Source organism: Notechis scutatus, chromosome 2, assembly GCF_049901735.1.
Source record: "Notechis scutatus isolate UNSWTSFEM ecotype Mainland chromosome 2, rNotScu1.2, whole genome shotgun sequence".
NCBI lineage: Eukaryota > Metazoa > Chordata > Lepidosauria > Squamata > Elapidae > Notechis > Notechis scutatus.
In genome coordinates this window covers 104,276,969-104,290,245 of record NC_142010.1, presented here as the reverse complement: position 1 = coordinate 104,290,245, position 13,277 = coordinate 104,276,969, and the positions used below count along the sequence as shown (strand labels likewise).

Genomic DNA, 13,277 nt, shown 5'->3' with positions numbered 1-13,277 from the left:
GTATCTTCTTCTATAATTTTAATGTCTAGTTCTCTTGTTCCCTTGAGTCAACCATTGAAGTCCTCTTTTAACATGGTGGATTTTTGTTAATCAGGAACACCTTCCAACAAGAAGTGTTTTTACAGTTAAGTTTCAAAATCTCTCTCTCTCTCCCTCTCTCTCTCTCTCTCTCTCTCTATATATATATATATATATATATATATGTATATGTATATGTATATGTATATGTATATGTATATATGTATGTATGTATGTACAATTTTACACAATCCATAGGAAATATTCTTGTCATTGATTTTTAAAGCCTTATTTAAACTTTTAAATACTTTCAGAACCCTAAATTTAGCATTAGAAATGTAGGTGTGGATAGGAAAAAAATAAAACATTTATTTCTGTTGCTAATTTAAATTTTACGTTTGATAGCCCGTAAGTAGTGATACTTTCCTTTCTTCCTACAACCCATGTACAAGACCTCTAAGTCTATCTCTTCAGGGTCTATTATCAATTCAAAAGTAAAATGCTGAAGCAGAATGGAAAAGATCAGGAACAATTCCATATCAGCCAATGCCTCCCCTGGACAAGCTCTCTTCCCTGTACAAAAAAAACACAAAGAAGATAATTACTTAATTGCCAATTAGTCACTTGTTGAGGTGGGCAGCTACACATCTCAAATAAATCAATAAATATCTGATGCCTTTATGCTAGACAGAAAGTAAGGCATAGTCTCCCATTAGCACTGGAAAGTGAAAAACAGAACACCAAAAAGAGCACATTGTAGTCTGAGTGCTGGGAAAATATCAGAGCCATTCCAAAATACCTGGATCTTTTGAAATGGCTGCCATTAATGTTTAATTTGCTTTTTAAAATAAAAGTGCCTTTACACCATTAATCAACAACATGAAAAAACTACATCTGCCTATCCCAGTTTTTTTAGAATGATTCAATAGGTGGATCTATTCTCTCAATGATTTGACGCACCTCTTGAAACTAATGCAGATATTGGCAAGGGTAGCAGGATTCTTCCAGCATCCATGACAGGGGTGTTATTCTACCAATTTGGCCCAGTTCTATAGAACGGTAGCTCTGAAGAGCAGCTGACACTGAACTGGTTCGTTCTGAAGATCTTCTTTGCTTCGGTTGGGCCCTCCCACCTGCCCAGGCTCTAGGCTGTCCTTTATTCCCTGCTAAAGCAACCTTATTTGCTTTGCACGGCACAGCTGAGTGCCGTGTGTCAGTGGGAGAAGGTTATTGCTTGCAGAAGAAGTTGATTAACAAGTACTGCGCACGCGCGCAAAGCACATGCTCACCAAACTGGCTGTAGGATCCCACCCCTGATCCATGAGCATAGGTAAGATAAACAGTTCTGCAGCCTTACGGGTAACTAACCAACCTTGAAAGTCCCAAATCATTAAATCAGCTATAGCCCATCTGTTACCTGCAGAGAAAGGCATGTAGGCATCCTTCTTTTGGAATTCACCCTTCTTGTCCAAGAAATGAAATGGATGAAAATTTTCAGGATCCTCCCAGTGGAGAGGATCAAAATGCATCGAAACCAACAATGGAAGAATAGCTGTGCCCTTTTAAGGAGACAAGACGATACAGAGAGGAAAGTTATATATTTTTTCCCTCATAAAGAAATAGACTGTTCTTAATTCCTTCCGAAATGAGACTCTTAGGAAGGTATAATAAGTTAACATTGATGCAATTTGCAAGATTTCTCCATAGCTGGTGTTTGCATATTATTCCTTTGGTCCAACAAAAGAAAAACCTTATTTTGAATTATTTAAAAATGCCCTTTAGTTGTGTTAATACTGTACCACCTTGGTCCATTAGCACCATTTTTATTTAGAGGCTTTGATCCATTTGTATATGGTGCTCTTTATCCAGAATGGCGTTGAGGGATTAAAACACCTTAAAGCATTACAGAAGACTTGAACAATGGATGCCTACTTAGTTCATTACAGTTGTTCACTGATAATGTCATACTTGGCCTTTACCATTCTCTGGCAGACCTTCCTTTCAGCTTGGTTTTCTTGTTGCAGATATTTTATTACCAGATTAATAATGTCATGAGTGCTCCTAAGTGGGGAATTTAAGTTGGTTTGCTGTCTACAGCCTTGTGTGGATTTGGGGAGATTCCCCCCCCCCTTGATTGTTCTGCTTATTTGAATATTATTTAAAGGATGTGTATTAGGGAGGATGTGCTCAGGGCTGATGCCTCTTGCTTTCTCCTTTGATTGTTACTTTTGAATGGTTTATCAATTAGGTTTATCACTATATATCTGCCGATGACTAATTTGTCAGAATGACAAGCTTCTGGGATTGTGTTGCATTCTGCAACCTGTCTTGAGGTAAGAAGTTTATACCTTCCAAGCTGAGATTCTGGTTCAATTTATCTGTACATTGTAACCTTTCAAAAAAATTTCATCATGTCTTCTGATAGACAATTGAGAGGTCCTCTTTGTATCTGCTGAAATATACTGTTATGATGTCCTAATATGGCTAGGAGACAATTATATTTATTCAATTATATAATATTTTATGCAATGACAGTAAAAATGTTAGCACACAAGCAAATCATTGTGAGGGTTGAAACAGTTTTGCAGTATGTATGGATACCAAAACACATTTAATTAGAAACCAAAAAGATAGCAACTGGTGCTTCATGGAAGCCTCTTCAGAGGGGAGATTCCAAAGTTTTGTTTTATTAACTATTTTTCTTCTGTTCAATAATGTCTAATTCTCAGAGACAGCCTGGACAGTCTTGCAACTTTCTTTGCGAGGTTTTTAAAAAGTGGATTGCCATTGCCTCACTCATGTAGTTTTGTGTCTAAGGAAGAACTAGACTGCAATCTCTGTGTCTAGCCTGATCCTTAACCAGGGGTGTCAAACTCAAAGTCTGTGGGCTGGAGCTGGCTCGTGGGGTGCTTATATCTGGCTCGCAGAGCTGGCTTGGACATAGCAAAGGACTGACCTGCATGCCTCTGCCAGCAAAAATGGAGCTCGGGGTGGGGGTGGGGGCATTCCTACAAAATATTACTTTTCCACTATCAGGAAGACAGAATTCTAGACTCTAAAAGAGGCACGTTAAATTAATTAATCCATCATTTTTACTGATGACATTTGTGCTTCCATTTTGCATTCTAGAAGAATATTTCCAGAAATATATTATGAATAAAAGTTAAAGTTAAAGTTAAATATAATGCTAATTTTCTTATTAAACATGTTCAATTCCTTGGTACAAAGAAAAAGGAATTAACTTTTGTAGTTAAGAACCTTAATTAAAATCAATGAAGCTCAGCAGAGATGGGAGATGTCTAGGACGGTTGATGACATTTGAAAATAAATAGAGCATTCTGTAAAATCCAGTGGCCTAAAATTCAAATAACATTCACAAAATGTATTGTAAGCAGAAATTACTGCAGAAGCTTAATTGTAGTGCAATTGCAGATACATATCTGTATGCAGAAAGAATCCCGGATATTGTCTGATTTTTCACACCTGAGGGATGAAGTGTCCCCTGAAATTCACATCCTGAGTTGTCATACGTGGGAAGTTCTCATTAGTTATACGTAGAATACGTAAGATCTCATGAGCAAATGCATTGGTGTAGGGCATCTTCATCCTATTCTCCATGGAGGGGGCACGGTTGACTCCCACAATCTCATCAATTTCCTGCTGGATTTTTACTGGAATGAATCATAGTTTTTTTTAAAACAAACAATATTATTTTTTAAAACTATCCAGACCTAAGCTGCACTCATCTTTAAGTAGTGGATCATCAGAGATGCACTCTAGTTTCTTACTTCCCAATTTCACATCTCTCTGGGCTCATTCACCTAGCTATTTGCCCTGCTTTCCTCCCACCTAGAGCTGGGAAGAAAGCATATCAAAATAAAGCACACCTTGTGCCCTTAAAAAATAGCTAAACAGGCCATTCTGTACCACTGTCCATTTAGCTTCTCCACCTGACACTGTGAGGGCAGTGGCTGAATGTTGAAATTGGGGAAAGCCATCACCAATCGGCATGCAGAATGGGACAAGCTGATGCTTAAGGGTTTAGGCATTCCATCCAATCATTTTTTCTTCCTACCCTCTTCTCCACCCCACTGTAGGACAATTAGCCTATTGATCCCTGAATGGTAGCCAATTCTTCATCTGTTTTAACTGCAAGATAGCAGTCATCCAGATTTGTGTAATCCAGATGCAGCTTTGCTGCATGAAAGAGACCATTATCTGCAACACCCACATATGTTCTCCAAAATTATTACTGAATTCATATAAAATACTAAGAAAACATGCTTAGAGGAATGTAACATTTATATTAGGTTTCTATTATTTGAAGTCTCTTTAAAAGGCTAATTTGGTGTCTTTAATACATTGGATTGTCACTCGAAATATCTGAAAATATAATGAAAAGCAACAGGAAAATGCCAGCCAGTAGTTGATCTTTGTAGTGTATCTGGCAATCCATATTTGAGGGAGAAAATATAAACAAGGTTTATCACTCCATATACCTTGGACATCTGAGAATCTGGCCAGAAGAACAAGGGCGTATGAGATGACACTGCTTGTGGTATCCGTCCCACCAATGAAGAGCTGAAACACAGACATGACCAAGTCTTCCATACAGATTATGGAAGAATTTTGTTCCTGTAAGTTAAGATAGAAATAAAATAAAGAGACGGAAGTTTGTAATGTGTAGCCTCATCACAATGTCATCAAGATGTCCTTATTCCTTCTCTTTTTTTTTTTCTAGACCAACTTAGAGGGTAAGCAGCAAATAACTCAAGATAGAGTCCTCTATATTCTCTGTATTAATTTGAATATCCAATTCAACTTAATAGATGTTTGGGTTTGATGGATCATTGTTTAAATGAAAGGAAAACAGCTGAGTTCCAAATAAATCAAATTCGTCCTTTTTCTGTCCCGTATCATCAACTCTTCCCCAGAATCCTACCAGTTATGCAGCTATTGCAATGCAGAAATTTCTTTTTTTATCTCTTCTTCATTGAATCTCCATCTCCAACTCACAAGCTGAGCTTTTTAAGTCTTCCAAGCATTCCGTTCATAAATTTTTTATTCTCTGATATCCCCTTCCACAATCCTTTTCATTCTGCCAAGCAATAGCCACAAGACTTCACTTCCCTTTCCTTTCACTTCCCTTTCACATTCCCTCAAAGGGCATTTGCTATCTCATCATTCAATAGCATCCAGATTAATCTTGCAATGAATGTTTTGCTGGCCACAACTAGCAACCTGTCACAGTATTGTGTTTTTTCAGATGGTACCAAGAAGCCTAACAGATAAGTAACGGATGGATATAATTTCCCTTGTTGGAGCTGCAACCTTCTTTGCTAGCAAGAGGAACAGAGAGGGTTTTCCAGGGACAGTACTAAAAGGACAGGGACATTTTTAACCCACTCCTCCTTTATTAAGAATTGAAAAATGAGTAGGAGTCCTCTGATAGAAACACTTCTATTTCTACATTTCCACACAACAGTTTCTTAAGGAGTGAGTTTGCTTGTTTATAAAGGCCACTATTCCTAGGAGGCCACTACTGGCTGCATATTTTACTGCAGTTTTTGTGGCAGGGTTGGAAGATATCAGTCCTTTTGCTTTCTGCTGTCTCAACAGTACAAATTGTTCCCCCTCCTAGATATCATCAGAAAATGGGCTGCAAGTGGAACCCCACTGTTCTTTGTCTATTTGTCTGTGAAATATCCTTGCAACATACCTTTTCTAATTTAAGGAGGAAGCAATCAATAAAGTCTCTAGGATTCTCTGGATCCAGGGTCTCCTTGTGAGTGTCCACTTCATTCCTAATGAAGTCACAGACCTTTTTACAGTCAGAGAAGATTTTCTTATGAGGCCCAGGAAGGAAGTTCATGATATTTGGCAACGTGCTGTATACCTGAAACATGGTGATAGTAAAACTTAGCCATTGCCAGTTTACTTCTTTTGCTTTCACTCAGGGCTGCATAAGAAAAACTAGTTCTCTTATAAAGTGCCCTCTTGTTTCTTTTCTTTTCTTTTTTAAAATAAACTATATGCAACATCATATAGAAACATTTTCATTTTATTCTACAATGTCTTCAGACCAAATAAATATAAAATATGAGCTCACATATGACACCAAGTTTATTTAGTTATGATTTTTTCCTCTTTGATTATATTTCCTCAATTGCTATTAAACTAAATAATATAATGAAAGCTGATCTGTTATGGTATATTTAAAAATCACTTATTTATTTATGCCTCTGTGAAATGGACAGTAATTAAAATATTTAGCTGGGAAGAAGCAGGGCTGAAGCTGTATACATCTTCGATAACTCTGAAAATAATCACTGTTAAATAGCAACATCTGAACTAACCAAGAGAAAGAGGATCAGTACTTGATCAAGAGATGCAGTGTGATTCTTACCAACTCACCTTTTAGAAGTAGAAGTAGGTAGAGGGCCATTTTTAAAAGCTTTTTTTTAGATTGAAGGGAACTAACTGAACCCCCTCCCCCTTAAACAAAGAGAAAATTATATTGCAGAAGTACATAAAATTGACCTACCAATCCAGGAAGGCTCACAAAGAAAGTTACAAATGCCTCCAAGATTTCCAAAAGTTCAGTGAACTTTTTATCTTCATAAGAAAATCGATTCCCAAAGATAACAGAGCACATAACATTAGAAACAGTAGCTCTGACTGTTGGAATTATATCAAAGGGCTGACCTGCAAACAAAGTTAAAGGAGAAAAGACATTGTTTGACCAAATTTTGCATTTCCAAATCTTTTTCTGTAATGACTTTGTAAATTTTATTTCTACAGGTAATCTTTAACTAATGATTTGTCACTTAGTGACTGTTTAAACTTACTATATCCCTGGAATAAAGGAGTTATAACTCTGTTCTGTAATTCTAATTATCACTTTTCTCCCCCCATTATGGCACTGTACTTTAGGCACTCAGGAACATGGCTGCATATATGGCCATTTGTAATGTCCTGTGACTGTACTTTATAATGGTTTTATCAACAACTGGAAATTACTTCCAATTGTTGGCAAAACTGCATCATAATAAACAGTGATCACTGTGTTCACTTCATCACCACCAAAATGGTTGTAAAATCAGGTCAGTCATGTGACTGATCCATTTTATGATCATCACAACATATGGCCATAATGGGCAGGCTCCATTATAGTCACACAGTACATCAAGGACTACCTGTATTACATTCTGTTGGAAGTTTAACACTTATGGAACTTCATGGTTCAAACAACATCTGCCAAGAAAATTTCCTATTGTACAGCTTGATTCTAGTAAATCATATCATGGTCATAATCTAGGCATCTCTGAAAGACAATGAAAGTGCAGATGGACCATTTTTCAACCTAGTGAACGAGTCTAGGAGTTGGGGATTCAAGGCACAGGGTGAACCATGCAGTTAGGTTTCAGTCCACTTTTTAATTGAGATGAGCTATCTTCAGTAGCATAACTCAATAGTATTAATTCAACAAAAACCAAGTATTTATTTTTGAACTTATAAATAAACTATCTCACAAAGATGTTGTGATGAAGTGGAGGCAGGAAGTTTATGTACACTGCCTTGTATTGTGCATATAAAGATGGGATATAATTGTATAAATAAACAGATAGCTAAATTAAAATCTGCAACATAAGATCACCTTTAAAACTTGCTATCTTCTCTACCAAACAGTGAGTCTCTTCCGATATCCGCTCAGCCATTGATTTCTTTCCCATTCCAAAGTTTCGTAGAGTGGAAATAGTAAAGCGACGCACCATCTTCCATTTCTCGTGTTCGCTAATAAGCCCTGGAAGGATAGAAGTTGGCAATAACAAAGAACAGACACTGCAGCATTTTTTACTTGCCCAATAGTCTCCCCCCACCCCAGAAGTATTACTCTTCTCAAATAAATTTACATTTTTTCTTTCAGAAGTAATTAATAGTTTGGCAAAAGGTAAAGAAATCCAATTTGCTTATGAGTTTGTATTCATCTTATTCAGATTATATCTTGGGTAAAGTTACAAAATGTATGAATATTTTGAAAGGATAGAAGAGCTTTCATTTTTTTCAATATTTCTATTTATCTGCCTCTCACCCATATACATACACCAAATCCATTCTTGGGGGTGGGACGTGTTATTTTGCATTGCTTTAACATTTCCTGTAATTTGACATCTTTAGTTTTGGAACATGATGACAATTTGATTATACTGGATAAAGTTTGAAAAGGTCACCTGATTGCATCACCTACCTACAAACTTTTAGCCTTAAAAGATTTGAGTCATCCCCTCAAAATATCCCCTCAAATTAATGTGCAGATTAGCACATTAAACATTCCAACCAATCAATAATATCTGATGGCTTCAAAGTTTTTTGTAGCCTTTTGAAAGACTTGGAGATTTGAGAACTTCAGTATTACACAATATTGCAGCTTTGCTATTGAAATATACTCTAAAATCGTAAAGGACACCTTTCTTTCTTTCTTTCTTTCTTTCTTTCTTTCTTTCTTTCTTTCTTTCTTTCTTTCTTTCTTTCTTTCTTTCTTTCTTTCTTTCTTTCTCTTTCTTTTCTTTTCTTCTTTCTTTCTTTCTTTCTTTCTTTCTTTCTTTCTTTCTTTCTTTCTTTCTTTCTTTCTTTCTTTCTTCTTTCTCTCTCTCTCTGTCTCTCTCTCTCTCTCTTTCTCCCTCTCTCTCTCCTTTCTCTCTCTCTCTCTCTTTCAGCATATAAACTGGAAATAAATTTTGTATTCAAGCTGAAACTTGATAGAATTGATGTCTATGAAATTTCTTCTAAAGATAAATTAATTAGCTTTGTATAAGGCATTTTGAAATACTTTGCTAGATATTTCTGTTGGTTTCTAACTGAAAGTTCTTCACTGTTTAAATTTCAGATATGAACCAGTTTTAATTTAAATTTGGCTAAAACAGGACTGATGAGATGGCAGTTCTGAAATCTGTTGTTTCTGAGAGAATATTGAACTGAGGTTACATTTTCAGATCACCTAATTGATCACCACATCAACTGGACCCTTGTGTCAAACTGCTGAGTATGGAATAAGCGATTTCAGTGCCCCACTGTTTCTTCTTGTAATACTCTGTCTTATAACCAGACTGAACAGATTTTCAAATACCTCTAAGAGATTTAGCAATTTCATTTTTTTATTCCTTGAAAAGAACAATGTCCACCATCATTTGCCTGGAAAAGTTTATGTTTTTACCTTTTCATTAGAAATTGGAAACTACATCTTAAATCAAAATGAAAATAATCTGTGAACTCACCAAAGCCCTTGGTTACTTGATCAAGGATAGGTACTGGAGGTCGTCCACCAAATTCTTCATTATGAGTTATCAAAGCATCTTTCACTGCCTCAATTCCACAAATCACAACCATTGGCTGTGTTCCTAGCCAAACAGTAAAAACTGGACCATACCTTTTACTGAGCTGAGGGGAAAAAATCCATCAAAGGCATGAATCAGCAGGACTTGTGATCTCACTCTTGGATATCTAGCTCAATTAGCAGCTAACAAGATATTTTACTCATGCTATTGCATTCTGTAATAACATTATTAGATTTTTAAACAAGAAAGATAAAAACTTACAGAAACTAATATTTAAGAAAAAAGGCAGAATAGATTAAAGCCAAAACTACAGCAAAAAGGGAAAAAAAATACAAATAAATAACTTCAGATTTTGTTTTACATAAATTATAGTTACAAATTTACATTAAATTCTTATTCTATGGTTGTAGCATAACTTTAATTGTACTATTATGTACTATTTTTCTAACCATCAAATCCACTTATCATCATTTCATTTTTCTGGTATTAAACTTAATTAGTATCTGATGAAAGCTGTCAATTTAGCCATTTCTGCAAACTCCATCATCTTCACCAACTACCACTCCATTGGGCGTAGTGTCAAATTTTTTCACTGTTGTGCATATAAAAATTTTGCCGCAGTTATTATATATAGAAACAAAGTTCCATGTGGGTTTTTTTTTCCAGTTATTTTGCCAAATCAGTCCAAAAGTAACACTTTTGGCTTCAGTTGTATATTCATCTTTAAAATTTTCTGAATTAATATGTATTAGGTATAATATAAGTATCAAACACTTTTAGCTTTTTTATACGTCTACCAAGCATGAAAAAATTCCCTATTGTTGTTCACATTTGCAGCATCTGTTTGAAGTATTTTAGAAATTTTTTCCAGTGACAAACAAACAATGAAACATTTGTAAAAATTATCATTAAAATTTTAATATAAATTTTAGTACTTTCATGCACATATACTCCCATCATTGCATTTGTGTATTATAACCATTTCCCCCCACCATGCCACTTCATTCTGGACTAGTTGAAGCTTCCAGGTGTTCTTCAACAGTAGCCCTATGTAGACCACATGCCAATAGCAGTAGTCTGTGAGGTTACCACAAGATGATTGATTGTCTGTAATCCAGGCACACATGAAGAAGCTGTGTAAAGGCCTCCTGACCACAGCTGCCATTTGCTCATTGAGTAGCTGTGAACTGTGAGCTCGGGAAGATCTGAGCATTGCATACAATACTTGAATGGAGAAGAGCTAGGTCTGAGCTATGAACATGGAACATCCCTAAATCTGGGTGGCTGAAATACCACACAGCCTCTTGTTGTTGGCTGAATTGAGTTAGAGATGATTCTTCCAAATCCAAATCCACACAGTTTCCAGGCAATTGGGCAGGACCTTGACAGCCTCCTCTGGCCAGCCCATGGTTGAAAAATGCAATTACATATTGTCAGTATACTGATGATATTGAATATCATCAATACAGAATGAGAATGATTTAATCTAGTGGCTTTATGTAGATATTGAAAGGGAGGGCATTCCATAAAGGAGGGGACCGGGGAAATGATCTCTCCTCCCCACCCAACCATTACTGTAAGCACTGTTGGAGAAAGGAAGTGAACTACAGCAAAATGATGCCCTGAACCCACCTGATCAAGCTGGCTCAGAAGCGTACTCTGATTGACAATATCAAAAGCCACTGAGAGATCAAGAAGTAAGAATGAATGCACCACTTCCATCCCAGCTCCACCACATCTACAAGTTCTATTCTTTCTTTTTTTTACTAATCTTACTAATTTTATTCTTTTTTCATTTCATTTCCCCCCTTTTTTATACTTAGTGTATTGAAAAATTGTAATTAAAAGTATTTAAAAAGAAATATGCCACAGAATAGCACTTGATAGATCAAATACAAAGATAAGCTATTCAAATGCTATGATGTGTCTATACTTTCAAAATCACAATTGCGTAAGACATGGCATTACCCCTAACTGTCTATGGAAATTAAAGTATGAAGCAGGATAGGAAGAATATTGAGAAATTTGATGTTACAGAAAACTCTTGAGACTATTGCAGACATGCAAGAAAACAAACTTAACCCAAGGCACAAATGACCAGGCTCAAATTGTCCTACTTTAGCCACAGTATGTGAAGACATAGCTCTCTGAAAATGGCTCTTAATATTGGGAAAGGTAGAAGGAAAGAGAAGATGACCAGGAGCAAAGTTGATTGGACTCAGAGTGATGATGTGCATCATTATGAGACTTGAAAGAAGTGATTAGGGCTAGATCATCATGGGGAAAATCTATGTGGATACCAGGAGTAAAAACAATTTGATGGCATATAATGAATCTATCAGTAAACCTGTGTCTGGAGAGACTTGTGTGAAGTCTTCCTCTAATGGTGTTCTATTACATGAAACTATTGATTGATATTGTTACACTTTAAATTAGATTTTGTATTATATTATCTTCTGAACATAAACAGATTGGGGGTTTATACATTGTGGATGTTTAAAAGTTTTATTATATGATTTGCTATTGTTCTAAACTGTGAAAGTCTACAAGAATTTTTCAGCATATGCATTTAATAAACCAGTACTTCCAGAACAGGACATTCAAAGAAAGCGGAAAGAGCATGTCACACTATTCACCATGGCTTCTTTAATAAGCTACAATTGTCTAGGTTCAAGCATCCCATAAAGCCAGAGATTTAAATCCATGTTATGTGGGTTCACCCAAAGCCACATAAAAGCCATCTGTAAGCAAAGAATGTGCACCTTTTATAGTACAATGTGTGAATTTAACTTTTACGTGTTTCATCTATCTCAAAATCAATAAAAATCAGCCATCCTGTTTTAGTGGCTTCTGAAAATACTTCTCAGATTATCAACTGATTTTCAGAACGAAACAAAAGACTAAAATAAAGTCTAATCTGAATAATGCTAACAGGAAAAAAACCAGCATTATTTTTATTAGATATTACTTATTTTGACCTGTACAACATTCTATGCTTCCTATTCATACCACTTAGTCTTCAATAAAATATGGTTGTGGTTAAACCTATAAACAAACAAACAAATGAATAAACAAACAAAAGACAGACACAAGTGGAGCTGAGAGCATCTTGAATAGTGCTGAAAAGAACCCCAACTTTGAAATATTGGCTTTAGCTTTCCCAAAATAAAGGAAATTGATATCATCCCAAACAATTCTTGAATCTCTCACCCATTAAGAAACCTATTTAAGACTGTCTTACCTTTGTGTAGGTGTTAAACAGAGGCAGAACATCTTTTTGCAATAGATTTCCTAAAAAGAGCCAGGGTCTAGGGCCAGGAGGGAATCTGGTTCTTCTTTGGTGAAACCGGAAGGCCCAGAGTGTGAACAGAAAGACAATAAATAGTACTGCTGTCCCGGGGATCAGCTCCATCTGCATTTTTATTCGTGCCTTGATGGAGTGAAAGAGGTGAGACTGTGGGCTTGAAAGAAACCGCAAAGTGTGAGACACAGAGAGAACTACAGAGGAAAAGTCAATATGATTTTTTTCTCTAGCTTTCTCCAGTTCACTCCCCGTGTTATCTTTTCTCTTTTGTTGGTGTACTTGCAGGCTACCAGTTATTCCAGAACATAAAATGCTGTGTTTAAGTATTCATTTTGATCCCATAAACAAATCTGAAGCAGAGTGAAGTAATACCCTCTTAACATGCTTCTAACGAAACAAATGGGTATCTTCGGATTGTGGGTAGATTTAGGATGTAAAATGCAGCTAAATGGCATTAGAACAAGTGTGAAGAAGATAGTATTGGAAAGTCATGTTCTGGCCAAGCAGCTGGACTTGGTAGATTTCCGTAATAAGGAAATTGTGTGACAAGACCAAGTGTTGGCCAATCAGCCAACAGAAGGAAGTAGATGAACAGATAAGTCTGTTTTAATATACCCCCA

At 36.1% G+C, this 13,277-nt stretch overlaps 1 protein-coding gene across 1 annotated transcript; it reads right to left on the bottom strand.

Moving 5' to 3' along the window:
• Window positions 1–403: 403 nt before the first annotated feature.
• Window positions 404–12,765, bottom strand: LOC113426274 (cytochrome P450 2C5-like). The gene is made up of 9 exons (XM_026688637.2): window positions 12,595–12,765; window positions 9,294–9,456; window positions 7,676–7,822; window positions 6,563–6,723; window positions 5,738–5,914; window positions 4,518–4,653; window positions 3,502–3,689; window positions 1,436–1,577; window positions 404–591 (listed from the first exon to the last, which is right to left on the bottom strand). Exons 1-9 carry the CDS (start codon window positions 12,763–12,765, stop codon window positions 404–406), a joined length of 1,473 nt encoding a protein of 490 aa, XP_026544422.2.
• Between the last annotated feature and the right edge of the window lie 512 nt (window positions 12,766–13,277).

What these genes read in the sequence shown, in the direction of transcription:
- LOC113426274 (XM_026688637.2), bottom strand. Translation starts at nt 12,765, where the DNA reads ATGGAGCTGATCCCCGGGACAGCAGTACTATTTATTGTCTTTCTGTTC. An exon ending in GAAGATAGCAAGTTTTAAAG is followed by an intron (nt 6,724 to 7,675) that starts GTGATCTTATGT and finishes CTTTGTTTGCAG; the next exon opens with GTCAGCCCTTTGATATAATT. An exon ending in CAGATTCTCAGATGTCCAAG is followed by an intron (nt 3,690 to 4,517) that starts GTATATGGAGTG and finishes GATTCATTCCAG; the next exon opens with TAAAAATCCAGCAGGAAATT.